General features: G+C 37.9%; 3 protein-coding genes across 5 annotated transcripts in view; 2 read left to right on the top strand and 1 right to left on the bottom strand.

The window, feature by feature from the left end:
• LOC139938158 (synaptic vesicle 2-related protein-like) overlaps positions 1 to 24,427 on the bottom strand; it is an 81,613-nt gene that overhangs the window by 51,163 nt on the left and 6,023 nt on the right. For 2 of the 3 annotated variants that reach the window (XM_071933541.1, XM_071933542.1), the window contains exons 3-4: positions 24,067 to 24,316; positions 19,588 to 19,699 (exon numbers count right to left, since the gene is read on the bottom strand). In XM_071933541.1, the coding sequence (XP_071789642.1) occupies positions 19,588 to 19,699; positions 24,067 to 24,316 (362 nt within the window). The remainder of the gene's footprint in view (positions 1 to 19,587; positions 19,700 to 24,066; positions 24,317 to 24,427) is intronic. The other variant, XM_071933543.1, reaches the window with a different exon arrangement.
• LOC139939042 (E3 ubiquitin-protein ligase TRIM71-like) lies at positions 4,737 to 12,058 on the top strand. The gene is made up of 2 exons (XM_071934758.1): positions 4,737 to 4,858; positions 6,575 to 12,058. The coding sequence occupies exon 2, from the start codon at positions 6,604 to 6,606 to the stop codon at positions 7,849 to 7,851; it is 1,248 nt and encodes a 415-aa protein (XP_071790859.1). The 5' UTR covers positions 4,737 to 4,858; positions 6,575 to 6,603; the 3' UTR covers positions 7,852 to 12,058.
• Positions 14,446 to 19,451, top strand: LOC139938157 (uncharacterized). Its single transcript, XM_071933540.1, has 2 exons — positions 14,446 to 14,570; positions 15,783 to 19,451. Exon 2 carries the CDS (start codon positions 15,812 to 15,814, stop codon positions 17,747 to 17,749), a length of 1,938 nt encoding a protein of 645 aa, XP_071789641.1. The 5' UTR covers positions 14,446 to 14,570; positions 15,783 to 15,811; the 3' UTR covers positions 17,750 to 19,451.

Below are 24,427 nucleotides of genomic sequence, written 5' to 3'. Positions count from 1 at the left end.
GACAGTCGCGGATTTGTCCATGATAGTATTTTGACTTAGCAGCAGTAAAAATATCTTTGACCTTATCCCGCTGTGACTTGAACATATCATGGTCAATCTTGACGATAGCGATATCTTTGTTGTACCACGGGACTGCGGGCCGTTCGACGATCTGACAAGTCTTTATTGGCTTATGGGAGTTGACAAGTTGGGCAAGGACGGAATTATACTGATCAGTGAGGTCATCAAGTGTGGTGGCGGGATCAGTACAAATGGAAGAGGCGATGACAATTAATTTCCTAAACCTGAATACATCCTTGAAGAGCATCCACAATCTGAAGTGTCTGAAGCCAAAGGCAAAGGAGGCAAAATGGCGTTATGTACATTACGATGTTTCACAACAACAACATTGTAAATCGCCTAAATAACTGTTTATGTGAAGAAAAAAAATGAAAAAAAGAAAAAGAAAAAGGGATACAAAAAAAGGTGTTCCACTTCCATGTGACATACAAATTTGGTGCAGAATCACGTTAAGATAAGATGGAATGTGGAACAACAAACACTCAAAAATAACCTTGTTGCATCTTGGTTGCATGGAAACAACAATTTAACAAGTGGACTCTGGACAGTACAAATAGCAAGATTTATTGCCCCTAACTAATTTGTCTGTCTCTTCACGTTTTGCAGAGTTTGTAAGTACTTATAACACAATGAATGGCTTATCATGCCCACCTATATCTTTAACGATGAACTTTGATATTCCAACATGCATTAAAGGACACTGTTGTTCAATAAGATCACATTACATTTTATTCAAATTAATAGTTGTTTTCTTAATTCTAATGCCTGTCAAATGGAATCAAACAATGTACTCACCACCGTTTAAATAAACTAACGATTATTGTTATTTTCTTTTACTACTATTCTTATATTTTCCATTTTGCTTGTAAATTAACACAAACACTTCATCACTATCATCTGCTAGCTCTCACGTGTAAATAAAATTGCTTTCTTGTTTGCTTTTTAAAAGAAAAGACAGGTACTGTGTGTAAATTGCAACAAAATAAATGTATGAAATGAAAAGGTTGGAATGTAGTTGCTAATAGCATGTTAAGTGTTACAGCTGATTGGTTTATAGAACACTGATTTAAGTATTTCTAACACAGTTATTCAAACATGCATTAGAGGGCACTGTTGTCCAATAAGGTCACATTTATTCGTATTAATAGGTTTTTAGTTTTGTTTTTAATGCCTGTCAACTGAAATCAGACAATGTACTCACCACTGTTCAAGTAAACTAATGATATTGTTAATTTATTTTTACTACTTTTTTTTTTATTTTCTATTTTGATTGTTAGTTTAGATAAACACATCATCATATATGCTCTCACGTGTATAGAATAATGCTTTCATTTTAAAAGCTTTATAAAACAAAAGTATCTTGTGTACATGGAAATGAAAAGTTTGGAATGTATTGGATTAGTTTGAAAGCTGGCTGAGTGGTTTATAGAACATTGAACACAAGCTCTGGTACTATTGGAGTCTGGTTTGGATCCTGGGCCCAATTTCATGAAGCTGCTTCAGCCAAAAAACTAGGCAAGTGCAATATAATTATAACAAATTTGGGTTGAATCCAATCCTACCATATATTCTTTATGTACCATCTGTGATTGGTACACTGCTGGTTTTTTTTTAAGCAGAAGACTTTTTAAAAGCAATATTTACTCCTGAACAGTTCCAGTTGGGCCCTGGTTACCCGGTGGCGTCTCTTGTCAAAGTGTAAAGTGGATGTCCTGTACTGTGTAATGGTAATACTCACTCAAGGACACTGTACACTTGCAATGGAATAGAAGCAGCTACTTTGCTTCCACACCAGTGTGTCTTACATGAAGACTGGGCCCAATTCCATGGAGCTGCTTAAGCAGAAAAGACTTCTTAAAGATTAAATAGAATACCAGTCTAATAAGAGGGTACTCCCATGACATGGTATTTTGGCTGGACACCTTATTGATGACTATGTTTATTATACTCAGCTACTGGTAGTGCATTAAGCAGCTTTATGTATGGGTCCTACATGTAGCTGGTAGCACACTGCACCATGAGCTTGCTGGTGTTTGTAAAAGTTAATGTGAAACATTGTACAAAGGTGCCATTCATAAAAACACTCAAATAAACAGTATGTATTTTTATTCTAGTACTATTAATAGTTCTATTAAAACAAGTTTGGGTTGTACAAAGAACAATTGACTATAGAGCAGATCTTGAGCAAAGTAAATTATTATTTGAATTACTGCACTGAAGAAACAACATGACTGCTATAGCCAGGTCCCATTCACTGCTAGTACATGTACAACATCCCCACATACAGGGGTCATTGTGATGGTACATGGTATGATGAGATACTAATACCACAACAGATGAGGGATAACAAATTTTGAAATTTGAAAGTTTGTTCTGGATGTGTGTTATAGTGCAAGAAAATAAGGTCCCAACACACTTGAAAGCCTGTGAGTGTTGCACTTACTGCACTTTCATGACTTTGTACAGCATCAGCATATTGAATGTATCCAATGAGATTGTAAATAAATGTTCACAGTGTAATTAAACCTTAACCTAAACGGATACAAGTTTTTTCTTGTCCATCAAATAATATGATATTTGTTATTATTTAATAACAATAAAACTCTATGACAATTGCACAAGTTTCTCAAAGAGGAGTCTACAGGATGCTCTGAAATATAGTTATTACATTTTTTTAATAGATGGAGTCCATAGGAAACAGAAACAAATATAATAAGTCTCTACTGTTTTTCTCTGAAACACTCCAAGTCTATTCGGCCAAAAAAGGGTAAAAGTTAAAATATTAAGATTATCCTGTAGCCCCTGTTTAAGAAGTAACATTTATTTTTAAAAAGTTTGAAATTTTCGTCTCCATTCGTGGAAACCTGCTTTGGCTATTAATAGAATGGTGAGATTAAACAGTCCAGAAATTTATAAGTCCAGATTAACAGCCTGATATGATATTTGTACAGGTCTCTCGAACAGATATTTATCAAATTTACCCTCAAAAGTCCAAAGCGACTTGCACGGCGTTTACACTTGATCCTCCTACAAGAATCCAAGGAGGATCAGATCCCGAAAGCGAGATCAAGCATTTTTGTGCCGCGTTGACACTTGAGTGTGATCTTGACTGATCTGGCATAGTTAAATGGAAGTTCAGTTCAGCTGACGGCAAGGCAAAGGTTACTTTGCGAGGTCATTGATTGTGTGCGCGCTAGTTGCTTTGCTCGTTGCGCCGCGCTGTTTTTTTTTTAATGACCTGACACACCGGATGTGAGCAGCTTAAATTGCAGGATCTGACCTCGATTTGCGTTCACACTTGTTTTCTTGATCGCCTTTGCAGGATCTGATCTCCCTTTCGAAATAAAAGGAGACCAAAAAGGAGGATCAGATCCCGATCCTGATCGCGTTCACACTAGCCAGTGATCTCCCTTTGATCGCCCTTTTGAGATCGGATCCTCCTTTGATCCTCCTAGCAGGATCAAGTGTGAACGCAGAGTTGATGTTATTGTCAATGTGATTCAACAGAGGATTCTATAGAACAGGAGACCAGCCATTGATCATGAGAAGGTCCGGTCCTCTACTGTTGCCCTTTTGATTTTCATAAAAAACCAACAGGTTTTTTAGATTATAGGAGGAGCAGAGATCCCTTTGACCAGGGGAACGGCCAGGAAGGGTGGGCAGCCCAAACGTGAAAAAAAGGTCCATCCACACTAATGCAATCGAACACTTTGAAGCTCTACGTACAAAAAGTACCACCAAAACTCTACGATTTATACAAGATTTGAATAGGCCCTAAGGTGGTTGTAGCTGCAGCAATTAAAAATGTTCTTTAAACCCTACTTTTATGTTTTCAGTGCTGATTGAGACCATTTCAATGGGAATTTTTTTAAGTGATCACCGGTTAAAAAAAAAAAAAAAAAGAAATACATGTTATTTCCCAAAAATGCTTTTGCAGCTGATTGCAATACCCCCTCCCCAAAGCCCCTCCCCATATGCTATGTTCCACCATATAGATGGTTTGATGCAGAAAAGATAGATTGAAACTGTGTATGAGATGTGGGGCTTAGATGTTTTGCTGTTAATCTTATTGATTATTGATTTCTTTTTTTTCTTTTCTTTTTTTTTAATATATATTATTACTCGTATATAATGAATAGGGTAGATGGCCTTAGCTTTCGATCCAAACCGGACCTTCTTCAGAGGCATAAAACAAGTACAAACAAATACATATCCATTTGTAGAAAAAGAGAGGGGAAAGGGATTAAGGGAAGGATCCAGAAAGAAGCGGGAAAATAACAGCCAATCAAAGTTTCTATTTCAGAAACAATTGGTGGCTGTGAACCAATAGGAGTAAAGTGGCGAGGACAAAGGATGTTTAGTATGAAAGGAAGGATTACTGGATCATATAAGTGGTAAGTGCATTGTTCGATAACAATGCAGGGAAACATTGACACTATGATTAGAGACTGTTAAATGGATATGGATAGAGACTGTTAAAATAGAACAACGTCCAGTAGAGGTGTAGGGCCTAAAGTCTACATGTACATGTACATCATCATGCCTTGTAGAGTACATGATGTACCACACTTCACGGTGACATCATTGGATCTATAAAAAGAAAGGTGATTTTTTTTTTCAGGGAGTGATGAGCAATAATAACTGCTACGTTGCACTATGGACTGTATGCATCAATACAGCACAGACCCAGCACATACAACAAACGGTGTAGGAGGGTGTGGATAAAACACCAGACAGAAGTCACAGCTTATTTGTTGGGTGAACTGTTGAAGAAGTACCTCAAACAAGACAAAAAATCGTAAGTACTTGTTAGTCCGTGAGCTGTACGGACAATTATTTATACTGAAGTAAAATATGGTTTGCATGTGATTGTTGACGAAGGTCACGTACATACACTGACACACAGCCACTGACTGCTACAGTACATGCATGAAAAGTAGTTATGGATTTTCCATTCAACTTTAGTAATTATCAGAACAAACCTTATACTAAACATGAAAATTCCAGTTTTTCCCAGAAAAAATGGCTGAATTACACATGGGGAGGTGGTGGGGTTACAAACCTTCATGGGAATTTCCCAAGGTTTAATTTCCTGGGAATCGTTCAAATGCTGTAGTTTAAAAAGTGCTATTACATCGATGTGATTCCTGCCGTTTTAAAACAGAATTCTGTTTTTGTTTTTTCCTCTGGAATTCCAATTTTTTTATCCCCCCCCCCCCCCCCCACAGACTGCAGTGTAGGGCTTTTAAAACTTACGATATTGATCTTCATGCTCGCCAGTTTTTGAGCTTGCATGCTTCCGTGCTTTGCACTCGGAGTTAAAGTTTTTTCAGCCTATCACATCCCAGTTATTTAAAGTTAGATTTTCTTGCCTTTTTGTTTTTTCTTTCTTTCTTTTTTTTCTATTTTAACCCTGGTGTGCTAGTATTTACTCAATATTCAAACTCTACAAACTGCCAGGCAAGCTGTATCTTTCACCAATTCTACATCTTAGGCATATACTCATATAAGTGTATTTGGTAACAGGGAAAACTTGGGCCTACCTACTACATAGTACTTTTAAAAGGATTGTTTGCCTAGTCATAGCATACAATCGTAGCATCGAAGGTGCCTTGCCAAAAACCTCCCGAACGTTCCTCCGCAGACAAGCCGCGGCTGGACAGCAAATACCACGGTTGCTACATGTATAAAAACCTATGGACAGTCTGCTGAAGAACGGCCAATAAAATAATATTAAATGTGTAACAGTTATATATTGTTTCATTTCATTTCATTTTATTTTATTTGCCAGAAAACATGAAAAAACACATACATAGTATTAAAAAATTGCACATCAAAGATTTACAAGAAAAGCCTTTGAAGGCGTTCATTATAAGGCAACTCGCATCTAGGTGCAGGTAGACAAGTACGCGCTAAGCGCTTTTGAATCTTTTCAAGATCTTTCAGATGACCAGACTGGTGTGGAATCCAAGCTGGAGCCCTGTACTCCAGAATGAGGCGACACAATTAAATAAACAGCACCAAAATGTCAGCATCGTTACAGACGAAAAGACGTCTAATAAAATCAAGAAGCCTTGAGGTTCTAGAGGTGATATGCTTAACATGGTCCCCCCATTTAGGATTAGAGGAAATGACTATACCTAAATACTTATGACTTTGCACTACACCAAGAGAAGAATTATTAATTTGGTAGGATGGGTGTCGATGCACAGCACTGAAGAAACTGAAGAAACGTTCCATGAGGAGGGGTCGGTCTAGGAGGAGCAACATTAAGTGTAAAATGAATGCCTGCATAGTCACTGTGTTAACATGAACATGTGTTAACATGAACATGTGTTAACATGAACAATGCACAAATTCTGCACTGTAAATATGTGCAAAAAAACATGGTCCAGCACATTGTCTTTTGTACAAGTACAGTCACCTGAAGTCAATTGACACAATGAAAGATACAACATCTGACTGAAAACATGAGTAGATTAATAAAAATGAATTGATCTTTTTGTACCAACAGGGAAAGATTGTAACACCCTAAAGTCAAAGATGGCTGCCAGTATCACAGTCCATTCGGTGCTTGATAAGATCAGTAAGGATCATCTAGAATGTCCAATATGCACCAATCGCTTCATCAATCCAACAATGCTAGATTGTCTACACAGCTTCTGCTTCACATGCCTCAAGGAGCTTCACCAACAAGATCCTAACAACTCCATCCTACTGTGTCCTCTGTGCAGAAAGAAAACAACACTAGAAGACAACAAGGTTGACAGTCTACCTAAGGACTTTAAACTCAATGCCCTGGTGGATGAGTTTACTGTTCAGGAGCAACTCATGGAGGGTCATGGGTCAGAGGTCAACTGTCAAGCGTGTAATGATGAAGAGCATGCAGCAATCGCCAGGTGTGTAGACTGTGATTATTTCCTTTGTCAGGATTGCCAAACTGCACATCAGCGTTTTCCTGTTACTAAATCTCATCAGGTCTACATGCTGGCACAGCTGCATTCCGGAGAAGTCCGCTACAAATATAGGAGTAAACTAAGGGAATACATTCCAAAGTGTGGCAAGCACAGTGATCAGACTCTGAACATCTACTGCAACACATGCCAGAAGTTAGAATGCACAACTTGTACCGTTCTTGATCATGGAAATCCAAAACATGACCTTATTGGTATACCTGAGGCTTTAGACAAATGCAAACAGGAAGTCGCAGAACTGGTTGCAAAAGCTGAGAAATGCAAGGCTGATATTCAAACTGCCATGGAACAAGCCAGTGAGTCTCGCAAGAAACTGGATTCTTCATATGCTGAAACCAGTATGAAAATCTCCCAGAAGGCTGCCAAGGAGAGAGCAAAGATCACAGAAGAGGAAAAGCAGCTGAAGCAAGAGGCAGAGAGTGTTTACAAAGACAGAGTCCAGACATTTGAAACTGCAGACGCAACCAACACAAAAGAAGTGACCCAGGTAGAGCACAAGCTGGATGAAGTGAATCAGTTCATGACCCAAGCAAGCTCTCATGAGATTCTGGATTTCAAGCTGAAACTTATAAACAATCTTGATGAACTAACTAAGATACAAGGTGAGATTGTGTCTGACAGGCTTTCCTTTCTTGAGTTTGAAGAAGATGAAAGGTCAGTGGGAATACTAGTGCTGGAAGATGAGCAACAAGCTAAAGCAGAGGCTCAGGCCAAGGAACATGAAACAATCCATACAAAACAGGAGTGGAATCTGAAGGAAAGTTTCAGTGAATTTGACTGTTTAAAATTTCAAGGAAGACTCATTGAAACCGACTAAAGCCAAAGCAAAGACACAGATAATAGGATTAAGTGTACAGTAAAAGAAAGAGGGGTTTATGGGCGTCATCTGGACAATCTGTTTATAGTTAATCTTCCTGTCCTGCTGGTCAATCTGTTTTGTACACTTGTAAAAGTATTATTGTTGGAAGTGAACATTTTGGACACCTTGTATTTGATTCATCAGAATATCTGGACAACTAATTTCCTAAACCTGAATACATCCTTGAAGAACATCCACAATCTCAAATGTCTGAAGCCAAGGGCAAAGGAGGCAATATAGCATTATGTACAATACAAGCTTCACAACAACAAAATTGTAAATCGCCTAACTTACTGTTTATGTGAAGAAAAAAATTTAAAAAAGAAAAAGAAAAAGGGATACAAAAAAAGGTGTTCCACTTCCATGTGACATCCAAATTTGGTGCAGAATCACGTTAAAATAAGATGGAATGTGGAACAACAAATACTCAAAAATAACCTTGTTGCATCTTGGTTGCATGGAAACAACAATTTAATAAGTGGACAGTACAAATAGCAAGATTTATTGCCCCTAAGTAATTTGTCTGTCTGTTCACATTTTGCAGAGTTTGTAAGTACTCATAACACAATGAATGGCTTATCATGCCCACATATTATCTTTAACAATGAAGTTTGGTATTCCAACATGCATTAAAGGACACTGTTGTTCAATAAGATCACATTAAATTTGATTCAAATTAATAGTTGTTTTCTTAATTCTAATGCCTGTCAAATGGAATCAAACAATGTACTCACCACCGTTTAAATAAACTGACGATTATTGTTATTTTCTTTTACTACTATTCTTATATTTTCCATTTTGCTTGTAAATTAACACAAACACTTCATCACTATCATCTGCTAGCTCTCAGATATACATAAAATTGCTTTATTGTTTCACTAAGCTTTTTTAAAATAACAAAAGACATGTACTGGGTGTAAATTGCAAAATAAATGTATGAAATGAAAAGGTTGGAATGTAGTTGCTAATAGCATGTTAAGTGTTACAGCTGATTGGTTTATAGAACACTGATTTAAGTATTCCTAACACAGTTATTCAAACATGCATTAGAGGGCACTGTTGTTCAATAAGGTCACACTATTCAAAATAATATTTATTTATTTTTAGTTTTTAATGCCTGTCAACTGAAATCAGACAGTGTACTCACCACTGTTCAAGTAAACTAATGATTATTGTTTATTTTATTTATGCTATTTTTTTTATTATTTTCCATTTTGCTTGTTAGTTAAGATTAACACATCATCATGCTCTCACATGTATATAATAATGCTTTCATTTTAAAAGCTTTGTAAAGCAAAAGTATCTTGACTGTGTAAATGAAATGAAAAGGTTAGATGTACAGTTGTTTAATGGCAGCTGAGATAGAACACTGAACTCAAGCTCTGGTACTATGGGAGTGTGGTTTGGATCTTGGGCCCAATTTCATAGGGCTGCTTCAGCCCCAAAATTAGGCAAGCACAATAAAATTATAAAACATTTGGGTTTAATCCAATCCTATCATATACACACTGCTTATTTTTGTTGTTAAGCAGAAGACTTTTCAAAGGTACTATTTACTCCTGAATATAGCTCCAGTTGGTCCCTGGTTACGTACATTGTAGGTGGCACCACTGTCAAAGTGTCCTCTTTCTTTTTTTTTTTTTTAGCAGAAGACTTTTTAAAAGCAATATTTACTCCTGAACAGTTCCAGTTGGGCCCTGGTTACCCGGTGGCGTCTCTTGTCAAAGTGTAAAGTGGATGTCCTATACTGTGTAATGGTAATACTCACTAAAGGGCACTGTACGCTTCCAATGGAACAGAAGCAGCTTTTGCTTCCACACCAGTGTGTCTTACATAAAGACTGGGCCCAATTTCATGGAGCTGCTTAAGCAGAAAAGATTTCTTAAAGATTAAATAGAATACCAGTCTAATAAGAGGGTACTCCCATGACATGGTATTTTGGCTGGACACCTTATTGGTCACCATGTTTATTATACTCAGCTACTGGTTGTGCATTCAGCAGCTTTATGTATGGGTCCTAGCTGGATAGCACACTTCACCACGGAAGAGCTTGCTGGTGTTTGTAAAAGTTTATGTGAAACATTGTACAAAGGTGCCATTCATAAAAACACTAAAATAAACAGTACATATTATTTAGCATGTATGTCTTTATTTAGTTCTGTTCAACATATTTGTTCATTTTGTTTTTCCTATTACTGTAATCTAATATTTGCAATTACATGTATTGTATTGTTCTTTATGAAATGGCCGAATGATAATAATGATAACAATATTCTAGAACTATTAATAGTTCTATCTGAATGATTTTAGGTTGTACAAAGAACAATTGACTATAGAGCAGATCTTGAGCAAAGTTATTTATAAATTGAATTACGTGTAGGATAATGCCCGAGGTGCGCGCCATTCGTGGGTAAGAATGGCCTGAGGGCGAAGCCCGAGGTCCATTCGTACCCACGAATGGCACGTTCACCGAGGGCATTATGCGACTTAACCCACACCTGTGACGTCATGCTATTGTTAAAATCGCTCCATTATTTTGCACGAATGGCGCAGTATTGTTTAACTTTTAAGTCAATTGTTTGCATGTATTATGTAAGCTTTTTCACTCCAGTGAACACCACTAGCTGGTGGTGCATGAACATGCTATATGGACGAAGACCAACATTCAGGAAATAAAAAAGGCTCCGACAGTGGCATCATGGATCGGGAGCGAAAGTGGCAGCAGAAAAATTATTGTTTTTTGACTCAAAGTAAACAAGTGATAGAAAGTGACTATGACACGGATGATGTTGTAGCCGACTTGCTAGGTCTACAAAAAAAAAGTTAAGATAAAAGAAGTGATCTACCGTACAAGACTGTAGTTTAAGATTATTTCTGACATAACTTTGATTAACAAATTTAAGATAACTTAATAAGCAACAATTTCAGTAAAATTCCTGTTATTTTATAATGAGATTGAAATAAGTATCTTTGCAAACTTAATGTTGAGGGAGCTTACTCACTTACCATGTTTGTGTATGATAAATTAAGCAGTTTGAATTAATTTAAGAGAGTAGGCCTACTGGTTAAATTAAATTGATTTATCTGAGAAAAGGCCTGCTTAAATGACTGTTGTAGTTAAGTTACATTTTTTAACATCTCAGCTAAATAATAATTTAACAATGTAGCTGTTCACTAACTTGTGGAAAGTCTTTACGATCATTTTGTAATACATGCGAAGTTCTAACTTGTGTGCAAAACAAAATATGGTCTATGGCGTCATTTACTCTTACTAATCCTTAACTTTATAATGACAGTTTCACCAGTTTGCACAATGGGTGAATAGTTGTGTACCCATCACGCCATTCGTGCAAAATAATGGAGCGATTTAACAATAGCATGACGTCACAGGTGTGGGTTAATGTATAAGAAACAACATGCCTGCTATAGCCAGGTCCCATTCACTGCTAGTTCAACATACAGGGGCGATGTGATGGTACAAGATACTTACCATAACAGAAGAGGGATCATAATTTTTGACCTTTGAAAGTTTGTTCTGTGTGTGTGTTGTAATGCAGGAACAAAAATAACATAAGGTACCAACACACTTTTGAAAGCCTGATGCTGCACTATTGCACTTTGTACAGCATCAGCATATTGAATGTATCCAATGAGATTGTAAATAAATGTTCACAATGTAATTAAACCTTAACCTAAACGGATACAAGTTTTTTCTTGTCCATCAAACACTATGATAATTGTTATTATTTAATCGGAACAACTCTATGACAACTGCAAAAGTTTATTAAAGAGGGGCTACAGGATGCTCCGAAATATAGTTATTACATTTTTTCTAATAAATGGAGTCCATAGGAAACAGAAAACATATATTAACGAGTCTCCTACCTCGTGTTAAAATATGGTAAAAAATGTTTTCTCCGAAACACTCAAAGTCTATTTGGCCAAAAAAGGGTAAAAGTTAAAATATTTTTTTAAGTTTGTAATTTTCGTCTGCATTCGTGGAAACCTGCTTTGGCTATTGATAGAATGGTGAGATTAAACAGTCCAGAAATTTATCAGTCCAGATTAACAGCCTGATATGATATTTGTATACAGGTCTCTCGAACAGATATTTATCAAGTTTACCCTCGAAGGTCCGAAGCGACTTTTACCGCTTTTACACTTGATCCTCCTACAAGAATCCAAGGAGGATCAGATCCCGAAAGCGAGATCAAGCATTTTTGTGCAGGGATCCCCACTCCGCGTTCACACTTGAGTGTGATCTCGCATTGATCTAATAATAATAATAATATTTATTCGGCCAATCACAATTACAAGCACATGTACATACATTAAAAATATTTAAGAAAACAAAGTAAAACAACAGTGGGGTGCCCAGGAGAGCATAAAAGTTAAAAAAATAACTGTCGCCAAAAGGCGTATGTCTCCTAAAACCCTAAAAATACATTAAGGCAAGAGGGGACATATAAAAAAGCACAGAAGATAATACAAATCACTAAACAATTTTAAAAGGCAAACAAGCATAGACATACACAGAAAAACACACATAAAATGATATAAGAGCAATACAACAAAATTCCAATAAGGGGCACTTAGATAAATGGAAGTTCAGCTCAGCTGACGGCAAAGGTTACTGTGCGAGGTCATTGATTGTGTGCGCGCCAGTTTTTTTAATGAACCTGACACACCTGATGTGAGCAGCTTAAGTTGCAGGATCTGATCTGGATCGGTGTTCACACTTGTTTTTTGATCGCCTTTGCAGGAGCTGATCTCCCTTTGATCTCGCAATAAAGGGAGATCAACAAGGAGGATCTGATAGTGATCTTGATCGCGTTTACACTAGCTGGTGATCTCCCTTTGATCGCCCTTTTGAGATCAGATCCTCCTTTGATCCTCTTAGCAGGATCAAGTGTGAAGCGGTTTTGATGTTGTTGTCAATGTGATTATACAGAGGATTCTATAGCACAGAAGACCAGCCATTGATCATGAGAAGGTCCGGTCCTCTACTGTTGCCCTTTTGATTTTCATAAAAAAACCAACAGGTTTTTACAATATAGGAGGAGCAGAGATCCCTTTGGCCAGGGGAACGGCCAGGAAGGGTGGGCAGCCCAAACGTTGAAAAAAGTCCATCCACACTAATGCAATTGAACACTTTGAAGCTCCACATATAAAAAGTACCACCAAAACTCTACGATTTATACAAGATTTGAATAGGCCCTAAGGTGGTTGTAGCTGCAGCAATTAAAATTGCTCTTTAAACCCTACTTTTATGTTTTCAGTGCTGATTGAGACCATTTCAATGGGAATTTTGTTTTTTGTGTGATCACCGCTAAAAACAAAAGGAATACATGTTATAGCCCCAAAATGCTTTTGCAGCTGATTGCAATACCCCCTCCCCATGCTAACATAACAAATAGATGGTTTAATGCAGAAAAGATAGATTGAAAATGTGAATGAGAGTAAGGGCTTAAATGTTTTGCTGTTGATTTAAATAGCTGTTCCGACTTACCGTCGGAACAGGTGATGTTTTCGTCAAGATTTTTATTGTTTTTATTTTTATTCTTTGTTTCTGCCTAAAACCACATTGCATTTGTACACGTTTTTTCTTTAAGCCTAATCTCCTAAACCATAAAATCAAAAGAGCTAAATTCTTGATTAATTAACCACATGACCCTCATTTGCATATTTAATTAGGAAATCTTTGTAGCACCATATCTCAAGAAGTAAAAGGGCGACTTTTAACCTGTTTGTAGTTATAGACTCCTTGGGGATTGGACACTAATTTTAAAAAAACGTGACCTCAAGTTCACCTCTACTTCCGGGTCAACCGGAAGTGTGACCATATCTCAAGAAGTACACGATCGATTTTTAGACTGTTTGTAGTTACAGACTCCTTCAGGATTGGAGAATAATTTTGAGAAACCGTGACTTCAAGTTGACCTCTTCTTCCGGTTCAACCGGAAGTGGGATCATATCTCAATAAGTATCTGAGTGATTTCGGGACCTCAAGTTCTAAATCTGAGGTCTCGAAATCAAATTCGTGGAAAATTACTTCTTTCTCGAAAACTATGGTACTTCAGAGGGAGCCGTTCCTCACAATGTTTTATACCATCAACCTATCCTCATTACTCGTCACCAAGAAAGGTTTTATGCTAATAATTATTTTGAGTAATTACCAATAGTGTCCACTGCCTTTAATAGTAAAAAAAAAATGAATATTATTACTCGTATATTATATATATATATTTTAAATTAGGGTGGCATCCAATCCGAATGGGCAGGGAAGCAACATGTTATTGTGTTTACTTGGCCAATCACTCAGTTTGAAATCTTCCACTACGTTAAATAGAACAACGTCCACTGTAGAGGCGAAGGGCCTAAAGTCTACATACATGTCCATTATCGTGCCTAACTGCAGTGTACATGATGTACTACACTTCACGGTGACAACATTGGATCTATAAATAGAAAGGGGATTTTTTTTTCAGGGAGCGCGAGCAATTTAATGCTAACTACTACGTTGCATTATGTGGACTGTATGCATCCATCAATACAGCACTAGCCAGCACAAACAACGAACAGTGTAGGAGAGTGTGGATATTGAAACACCAGACAGAAGTCACAGCTTATTTGTTAGGTGAATTTATGAAGAAAGACCTCAAACAACACCAAGAATTGTAAGTACTTGTTATTCCGTGAACTGTAGGGAAAATCATTTATACTGAGGTACCTGTAGGTTTGCAAGTGATTGTTGATCAAGGTTCACTGACACACAGCCACTGACTGCTAGTGCTACATGCATGAAAAGTAGTTGTGGATTTTCCAATCAGCTTTAGTAATTATCAGAACAAATCTCTTACAGAGGTCTTTCACTGAACAATACATGAACTATATTCCAGAAAATTGATTTTGCCTTTTCAAACTTGAATTTCTCACCCTTGTAAACACCCAGTATAAGTAAGGCAATTTCCAAGGAAAAACCCCCTGCGGTATTACGTTAGAGCCAGAACCCTCAATGTTTTTGCACCTTGGGTGTGCATTTTCGTGAGAAAACGGCTGAAATATACATGGGGAGGTGGTGGGGTTACAAATCTTCAGGGAAATTTCCCAAGGTTTCATTTCCTGGGAATCGTTGGAATGTTATTTCAGGGATACCCCCCCCCCCCCAAAAAAAAAAAGTTTTAATGGAATTTTCCAGCTCACCACTTCTAGAACCTCCCTGCCTGTTGAGTCTAGGCTAGTGGAGCGCACTCAACGAATTTGCTAAGATATCGGACAAACTTGTACGCAATTCCTGTTTTGTGCTTTGCCAAATTGTCGGCTGAATCATCTGATAGAGCAAAATCGTGCGCAATCTTCAAATTTGCACTCTGTTTGCATGCCAGCTCAAGTTAATAATTCTGAAAAACTGCGTGCAATATTTTCTTGTTTCTTTTCTTGAGTCTCACGCCTAATGCGTGAGTCTCATGTCTAATGCGTGAGACTTGGTAGGTCTGCAACTAATTTTTTTTTTTTTTTAAATAGGGTCAGTCAATAGTTCAGCAACTGCCAGGGGCAAAAACAATATATAAAGGGCAGTTAAGCAAATTCTCCAAACAGATGAAGTACTATATTTATAGGCCTTTTCTTGTACTAGAAGAGGGCACTAAATTTTGAGTCTCAACTTAAACACAGCCATGAGCGCAATATATTAATATGTGTTGTAATGTAGTGTTCAACATGAACAATGCACAAATTCTGCACTGTACATACGTGCAAAAACATGGTCCAGAACTTGTCTGTTGTGCAAGTACAGTCACCTGAAGTCATTTAACACAATTAAAGATACAACATCTGACTGAAAACATGAGTAGATTAATAAAAATGAATTGATCTTTTTGTACCAACAGGGAAAGATCGTAACACGCTTAAGTCAAAGATGGCTGCCAGTATCACAGTCCATTCAGTGCTTGATAAGATCAGTAAGGATCATCTAGAATGTCCAATATGCACCAATCGCTTCATCAATCCAACAATGCTAGACTGTCTACACAGCTTCTGCTTCACATGCCTCAAGGAGCTTCACCAACAAGATCCTAACAACTCCATCCTACTGTGTCCTCTGTGCAGAAAGAAAACAACACTAGAAGACAACAAGGTTGACAGTCTACCTAAGGACTTTAAACTCAATGCCCTGGTGGATGAGTTTACTGTTCAGGAGCAACACATGGAGGGTCATGGGTCAGAGGTCAACTGTCAAGCCTGTGAAAGAGACTATAAGGCTGTTTCTAGATGTATTGACTGTAAACATTTTATTTGTAAAGAGTGTCAGCAAGCACATCAGCACATGGCAGTCTTAAAATCACATCAAATCCACTCACTTGCTCAACTGCAATCAGGTGTTGTAACCTACCGCAGTAAAATCAGGGAGTACATTCCAAAGTGTGACAAGCACGGTGATCAGACTCTGAACATCTACTGCAACACATGCCAGAAGTTAGAATGCACAACATGTACTGTTCTTGATCATGGCAATCCAAAACATGACCTTATTGGTATACCTGAGGCTTTGGATATATGCAAACAGGAAGTCGCAGAGCTGGTTGCAAAAGCTGAGAAATGCAAGGCTGATATTCAAACTGCCATGGAACAAGCTAGTGAGTCTCGCAAGAAACTGGAATCTTCATATGCTGAAACCAGTATGAAAATCTCCCAGAAGGCTGCCAAGGAGAGAGCAAAGATCACTGAAGAGGAAAAGCAGCTGAAGCAAGAGGCAGAGAGTGTTTACAAAGACAGAGTCCAGACATTTGAAACTGCAGAGGCAACCAACACAAAAGAAGTGACCCAGGTAGAGCACAAGCTGGATGAAGTGAATCAGTTCATGAACCACGCAAGCTCTCATGAGATTCTGGATTTCAAGCTGAAACTTATAAACAATCTTGATGAACTAACTAAGATACAAGGCGAGATTGTGTCTGACAGGCTTTCCTTTCTTGAGTTTGAAGAAGGTGAAATGTCAGTGGGAATACTAGTGCTGGTAGATGAGCAACAAGCTAAAGCAGAGGCTCAGGCCAAGGAACATGAAACAATCCATACAAAACAGGAGTGGAAACTTAAGGAAAGTTTAACAAAATTTGAAAGTGCAGAGTCGGTTGCAGCTTTCTCTGACAATGAAATAGTAGTATTAGATATAGACCACAATGCCTTGTTTGCATTAAAACCTCAATTAGCAGCAAACACATCACAGTCTACTCACTGCCCACAAAGATTAAAACTAAAAGTTCTTTCTAAACCATCAGCACTCACTGTGGGCAATAATGATCACCTGTATGTGATTGACAATCTAAAAGTCAAGGTCTTTAACAGGAAATATAACCCCCATCATCAGTTCAAATTAAGTGTCAAAGACTTCTCCCCATTATGCCTTGCAGTGGACGAAAACAATCTCATAGCAGTGGGTTATTCAGAAGGGCTAATCTCACTCTACAACCCTGATGGATCACTCATCAGAACATTCTCTAATCCAGTAAATGTAGATTATTTGACTTTATACAAGGAGCGGATTATCTTCAGCAGTAGAGGTGATGATCATTTACACTCGGTTGATTATCAGGGTGGAAAGGTGTTCTCAGTAGATATTGATCAGTCTGAAGATTCCTGGGGTATTTGCTGTGATAAAGATGGAAGTATCTTTATTGCTCAATATAACGAGACAACACAAAACAATAGAATATGTCAGTACAGTCCTGATGGCAAGTACATTGGGTGTGTCATTAAGGATTGTGAAGATGCCTGGGACATCACATTCACACCATCTGGCAATCTTGTAGTAGCAGCAGAAGAATCAGTAAACATCTTTCAAGTTGTTTCCCAGTAAGAATAGTACCTCACTTAACATGCGAACCTACGGTTCTTTTCAGAACCACCCCAACTCATTCAGAGATTATCATTACATGGTGTTACCGCAAACCTTACTATATCCTATTTCACCACGCAAAGTTTTGAATCCTAGTAATCTGCTTTTAAGTGGTGTTTGAAGCTTTGCATGGTGTGGAGAATAAGAGTAACTATAAATATAAATATGAATAGTAAACTTGCGTGTACAACCATGAGTAAAATCTCTTTTGAAGGAATGGTGGTTCTGAAAAGAGCCGGTTTGGTCTCGACATTTCGAACAGTGTGTAGAGTATACTGTTTGAAATGTCCTTCAAAAGAGATTTTACTCATGGTTGTACCCGCAAGTTTACTATTTATATTTATATTGATGGTTACTCTTAATCTGCTTTTAGTTCATGGTGTTCCTGCTTATCAACCTGTTATGTACCATTAATTTATCATAGGTCTTTGGACACCTTGTATTTGAGTTATCAAAAATTTAGAAAGACAGCGGTCGTACCTTTCCACACGTACCTGTGATTGGTAGGGCTACACTGCTTCTTTTTTTTTTTTTTCGCTAAGCAGAAAACTGTTTAAAGACACTGGACACTATTGGTAATTGTCAAAGACCAGTCTTCTAACTTGGTGTATCTAAACATCATATGCACAAAATAACACACCTGTGAAAGTATGAACTCAACTGGTCGTCAAAGTTGCGAAATAATAATGAAAGAAAAACACCCTTGTCACACGAAGTTGTGTGCTTTCAGATGCTTTATTTTGAAACCTCAAAATCTAATTCTGAGGTCTCGAAATCAAATTCGTGGAAAATTACTTCCTTTTCAAAAACTACGTTACTTTAGAGGGAGCCGTTTCTCACAATGTTTTATACTATCAACAGCTCTCCATTGCTTGTTACCAAGTAAGTTATTATGCTAACACTTGTTTTAAGTAATTACCAATAGTGTCCAGCACCATTAAAGGAAGAAATATATAGTAGATTGCAACATATGCAAATATAGGAGTTGCAGAACTAGTTAGGACTGCAGATGGATCCAATTCACTCCCCTATACATAAAATGGAACAGTTCAGAATCAAAATGATAGTACTTTACACGGCCCATTTTCATTGCTCTGCTTATAGGCCACATTCTGCACTTGCATTCGCCATTCTCCGCTTACAGGGCAAGCGCCAAATTTCTGTGCTAGCTGTGTAAGCAAAAATAGCTAGTACACTAGGGAGTACGCATGTGTACTTCCCTGCTAACCTAAGAAATAAGCTTAACAGAATTTCCTGCTTCTGTAATACTCCGCTTACTAAATAATTTCTGTGCTAGCTGTGTAAGTAAAAAATGCCTAGTAACATGGAATGCACAAGCAAAAGCAAAAACTCCCTGTTTACCTGTGAAATACAGGAATTCCCTGCGCAGATTCTTGTGGTGTATTTCACGTGGGATAGTAGACAATAATACACACACTGTGCAAAGTAGCTGCCATACTGGAAATAAGGTTTTATTAACTAAACCTGGGAATGCAGGTCATGGTGTGACCTTTGACATGAGCTGTATGCAAATTATACAGTACTTAATATTTATGAGCTGGGTGTAACCAAGTGGGCCAAAGCAAATTTATCACAATTCTTTGCTTTGGTAGGGCCCAATGAAATAGGGCCCAGGAGCCGATTTCACACGGCAATAAATTCATCACAAGGCAAATTTTCAGTATACCATAGTGATTTGTATCGTGACGTGACACTTTTCTTAGCAACTACGATTGATTTGCAGTTACGATCAATCTTAGATCTTTGTGAAATCGGCTCCAGGTCTCTGCAAAGCCTACCTTGTTGAGAATCGTGGGCCTCATCGTTGCTGATTTCCTCAAGCTCATCGAGTCCTTGTTGGCCTTCCCTCAGGGCAGTCAAAGAGGGCGTCCTCTTCCATTGTGTTGCAACCTGCAAGGAAGAGCAAGATTCTTTCAGACATTGTATGCAGCATAAGCAAGCTAGTCAAAATGTTGAGACCAATTTAAGAACTGACTCCGCGCTAGTACAGTTAATTACGATCCTATAAGCTAAAGTAGTAGTCCCAGCCTATTTTCTATACCATCCGCCCGGGTAATAATTTAAAAAGCAGGACAGTTCTTTTCAGAACTGAGAAGTCTTCCGAACACCCGAACAATCTACTCCGCGGTAGTAGAATACAGAAAGACAGTTCTCTAAGAACAAACTCTACCTGGAAAGTAGATACACACATGGTGTTACCGCAAACCAAATTTTGTATTATATTGATAAACCTCACCATGGAATGCCTCAAATGTTACACAGCATAGACCTTATCACAAATACTCGGTACGCGCATGTTAGGCTTGGCGTGTATGCTGTTCTAGCTAGCAATCAAGTTGATCACTAGCTAGAACAGCATGTACTTCATTCAACAGTTAGCGCTTGCTCAATGGGTATTTGCTCAAAGGTCTGTGTGTCATAAGGGACAAAGCTTGAACTTTTGGGAACAAGTCACACGGCTTATGGTACAACATTTTTACTGATGACCAGAAATTAATTTTCCAAGACCAGAATCAAAAAGAGAAACCAAACATTTCTACACAGTTTAACACATAGATCCAGATTCATTTAGAAAGTGGTTGCAGCAGGAGACCTTATCGCAAATACCCGGTACGCGTGCGTTAGGCGTGGCGTGCATGCTGTTCTAGCTAGTAATCAAGTTGATCGCTAGCTAGACCAGCATGTACTTCATTCAACAGTTTATAGCGCTTGCTCAAATGGGTATTTGTGTAAAGGTCTGTGGTCATATTCTAAAGGGACATGGTAACAGAGCTCAAATTTTGAGAAAAAAACTCTCAAGGCTAATGGTTCAACATTTGTTTTCCAAGACCAGCGAGAATCAACAAGAGAAAACAAACAATTTTTACACTGTTTAATACATAGCTCAAGATTCTTTTGAGAATCTGAAACCTTATCGAAAATACCCGGTACGCTCGCCTTTAGGTGTGGCATGAGGTGCAGAATGTTCTGGCTAGCGATCAAGTTGATCACTAGCTAGACCAGCACGCACCTCACTCAACATGTTCAACAGTTCGCGCTTGTGCTATGGGTATTTGCGAAAAGGTTTATACATGTATGTGTATCTTGTTCCAAGGGACACGGTAACAGGGCTCATGTGGGGGTACCCAGTTTATGTTTGAGCTTCAAACCTAAAGTTACCAGCTTTTTTAGGTTTTTTGAAATTCTGTATAACAAATGACCATATCTGTCTTTATCTAACCAAACAAAAATACATATCTTGTTGAATTGTGTAGCCTTGGTAAATCCCAATTAATAGTATTTCTTGAGTGATAATGCCCTCTTGTGACAACATATATTGTATGGGTTGTACATGCACGATTGACAACACTTTTAGGGTGCATACAAAATATTTATAATGCTCGATAATGGCAATTTCAGAATACATAAAATAGATCGTGAATCTGTGACATTGCCACTCACAGAGTAAAAAATCAATAGGATGTTTTTACAAAACAATCCCTGTAAGTAGTGCTTCTTTACAGCTAGTCAATGCTAGTTGGACCATGAAAACCAGTGTTTGGAAAAAAATAGGGATGTAACTGAAGGATGTGCATAATTCATACACCAGATGGTGATACTTCAATCAACAATCTAAATTCTACCATGCACAAATTACAATTTCAATTTCAAGTGGGAAACGGTGTCAAAATTGCTCATTCACATGCAAGTCATTTTGTGCAGGTAACGATTTCGTCCAACAATTTTGCATTATAGCAAAACTTATTAACTACATTAAACATGTTTTGTGCACACTGAATGCTAATATTGAGTAGCAAATGCTAACATTTGACAAGCTAGCAACTTGAACATTTTATGAAGCTGTACAAAGGAAACATTAAGTGGGAAACAGTGCAAAAATTACTCACTTTTACGTAAGCAAGTCATTAGGTGCCGTGAACGATTTCGTCCAATTAGACTGTGAACATGTTTTGTGCACACTGAATACTATTGCTTTTGTAATTTTCAACACGTGCATTATTGTATTATTGTTTTGTACATTTACATGTATGACTGTATTTAAATAAATTTTACTGAATAAATGAATGAATGCAATTCATTGGGTAGCAAATGCTAGTTTTTGAGTAGCAACTATGTACATGTAGCTGTACAGAGGAAATTTCAAGTGAGAAACGGTATCAACATAATCAAAACAGCTCACTTTTACATGTAAAGCCCGGTTCATACTTCCTGCCAATGCGAATGCGATACGAATGTTGACGTCACAAATTCGCAACGAAAAATTCGCAGCAGTAGAACTCTGCTCAACTCACTTGCGAATATTGGTGCGAAAGGAGGGTTGTGACGTCAAATTCACTTCGTATTCGCATTCGCATTCGCATGAAGTATGAACCGGGCTTAAGTCATTAAATGCCGGGACAAATTTTTTCCAGGAAATTTGCATAGAAAAACTGAATCAGCCTGAACATGTTTTGTACACACTGAATGCATCTCATTGAGTAGCAAATGAGTAGCAAATGTGTAGCTCTACAAAGGAAATCGTTCACTGATGTGCTGATAAAATTTGCCTTTTCAAAATGGGGGGAGGGGGATCTTTTTGACACCCCACTTGGGATATACCTCCCTTTGTATTAATTTCTTTTGTGCCATTTTTTTTCAGTGTCTTGTCAAGATTTCCTCAAAGTGGCGTATAATTTTTGTTTAAGCTTCAGTATAAAGTGCCCTTGGAATTAATCTAGTTGTTTCTTACTAAATTGATTTGCTGTTTAAGAAAGAAAAAAATTACTAGAGCAGGATTTGAACTAAAGACCTCCAGATTCACGGGCCAACACTTTTCCAATGGTTCCTTATTTAGGAACAAGGGTTTTCGCTTTTAAGTTCCATTTTTTTCCCTCTCAGAAATACACACATTAATCTGGACTTGAATTTTGCATACATTACCTTCCAGATTAGATAAGGAATACAAAATTGTTTATCACACTCTAATATGTTTTGCATCAGGGAGACAAAGAATACATTTTGTTTGTATCCTTACACCGATGTATTAAGCACTACTTAATACTTTCCATGAGTTCTGTGGAAAAAAATACAGGCATGTAACCTCCGGTGGGATTCAAACCCCTGACCTTTGCATTGCTGGGGGAGATGTCTCACCACTAGACCACCGAGCTAGCCCTACCGGTTGTTCCGCTTTAAAGGCACTGGACACTAATGACAAAACAAGTGTTAGCATAAAAACTTACTTTGTAACTAGCAATGGAGACCTGTTGATAGTATAACAAAATTGTGAGAAGCGGCTCCCTCTGAAGTAACATAGTTTGGGAGAAAGAGGTAATTTCTCACTAAAACATTTGAATTGAATTTGAGACCTCAGCTGAGGTCTCGAAATCAAGCATCTAAAAGCACAAAACTTGTATGACAAGGGTGTTTTTTCTTACATTATTCTCTCGCAACTTCGACAACCAATAGAGGTAAAATATTCACAGGTTTGTTATTTTATGCACGTTGAGATACAAATGAAAAGACTGGTCTTTGACAATATCAAAGGTGTCCAGTGCCTTTAAAAAACATACAGAGTGCTAAAGATAACTGTGCTATAGACAAATCCATGCGTGCAAGGCCTGGGCGCCGCCATGGGCGCCGCGCGCCCCGCTACTGCTGCGTTGTACCTGTGCCTAATTTTGTGCACAAAGACACAAGATAATCGTTTCCCTTTTCACTTTTTATTGAAATTTAATGTCTTCCTCGACAATCTATGCAATTTTTCTGACATGGCTGCATGTAAAATGACGATTTACTACATTCTTGATATTTTTTTTTAAATTAAGCACAAAGTAAAATACTGAAATTCTGACAAAATACTAATTTTAGTGACTATTTTATGCAGTTTCCGCGTCTTTTCCCCAAACTCACCTAAAGCATCACCGTTTTCAAGATGATTTGGTTTCTATTTAGTTGCAAATATTTGTGGTCAGTGATCTACATTAGTATATCATGATGTCCTGGAAGAGAAATTGTGTACATGTAAGTCGTTTAGGAGAACATTTAATTTCCATAAAGAGCAAAAAATTAACATGATTTCCTCATGTCTTTGTGCACAAAACTAGGCACATATACACCGCAGCAGTGGCGCGCGGTACTCAACACATGTGCGCCTGGTGCGGGCCTGAATTTGTCTATACGTGCTACATGTATGCTAGTCATGTACATGTATGTACACAGTGTACTACAATATATGGAAGGAGCAAATAAGCACTATACACTAAAAAAAAGCCTACGTGTGTTTCACTCAATGGAAGAAGTCTCTGTGATGGGCTTGCCTCATAAAAGTCCAGCTCTTCATCTGAATCATCCTCCTCCCTCTGCGCTTGCTTCAAGGGCTCTTTGTTCTGTAAGGTACGAGACTTCTGCCCGTCAATGATGACCGCTTCTGCATCAGAGGGAGGAGGTTCAGCAGTGAGATCCACCTCATGGTAAGAGGAGTTCAGCGTGTCCGGCAGGAAGCCATTGTAGTGAAACCTCTCTGAACTGTAAAATAATAAAAAAGACTATTTGAAAAACGGAACAGGTTTCATTATAAGGCCCCCTCACTGAGGCCAAATGAGAGATCTATTGAGTGAAAGTTGTGCGCAGTGCATA

The sequence above is a fragment of the Asterias amurensis genome, chromosome 6, assembly GCF_032118995.1.
Source record: "Asterias amurensis chromosome 6, ASM3211899v1".
NCBI classification, from domain to species: domain Eukaryota; kingdom Metazoa; phylum Echinodermata; class Asteroidea; order Forcipulatida; family Asteriidae; genus Asterias; species Asterias amurensis.
Note: the sequence above shows the minus strand (reverse complement) of the source record. Positions and strands in the feature narration are given on the sequence as shown.

Coding starts and splice junctions, on each gene's coding strand:
- LOC139939042 (XM_071934758.1), top strand. CDS start 6,604: ATGGCTGCCAGTATCACAGTCCATTCGGTGCTTGATAAGATCAGTAAG.
- LOC139938157 (XM_071933540.1), top strand. CDS start 15,812: ATGGCTGCCAGTATCACAGTCCATTCAGTGCTTGATAAGATCAGTAAG.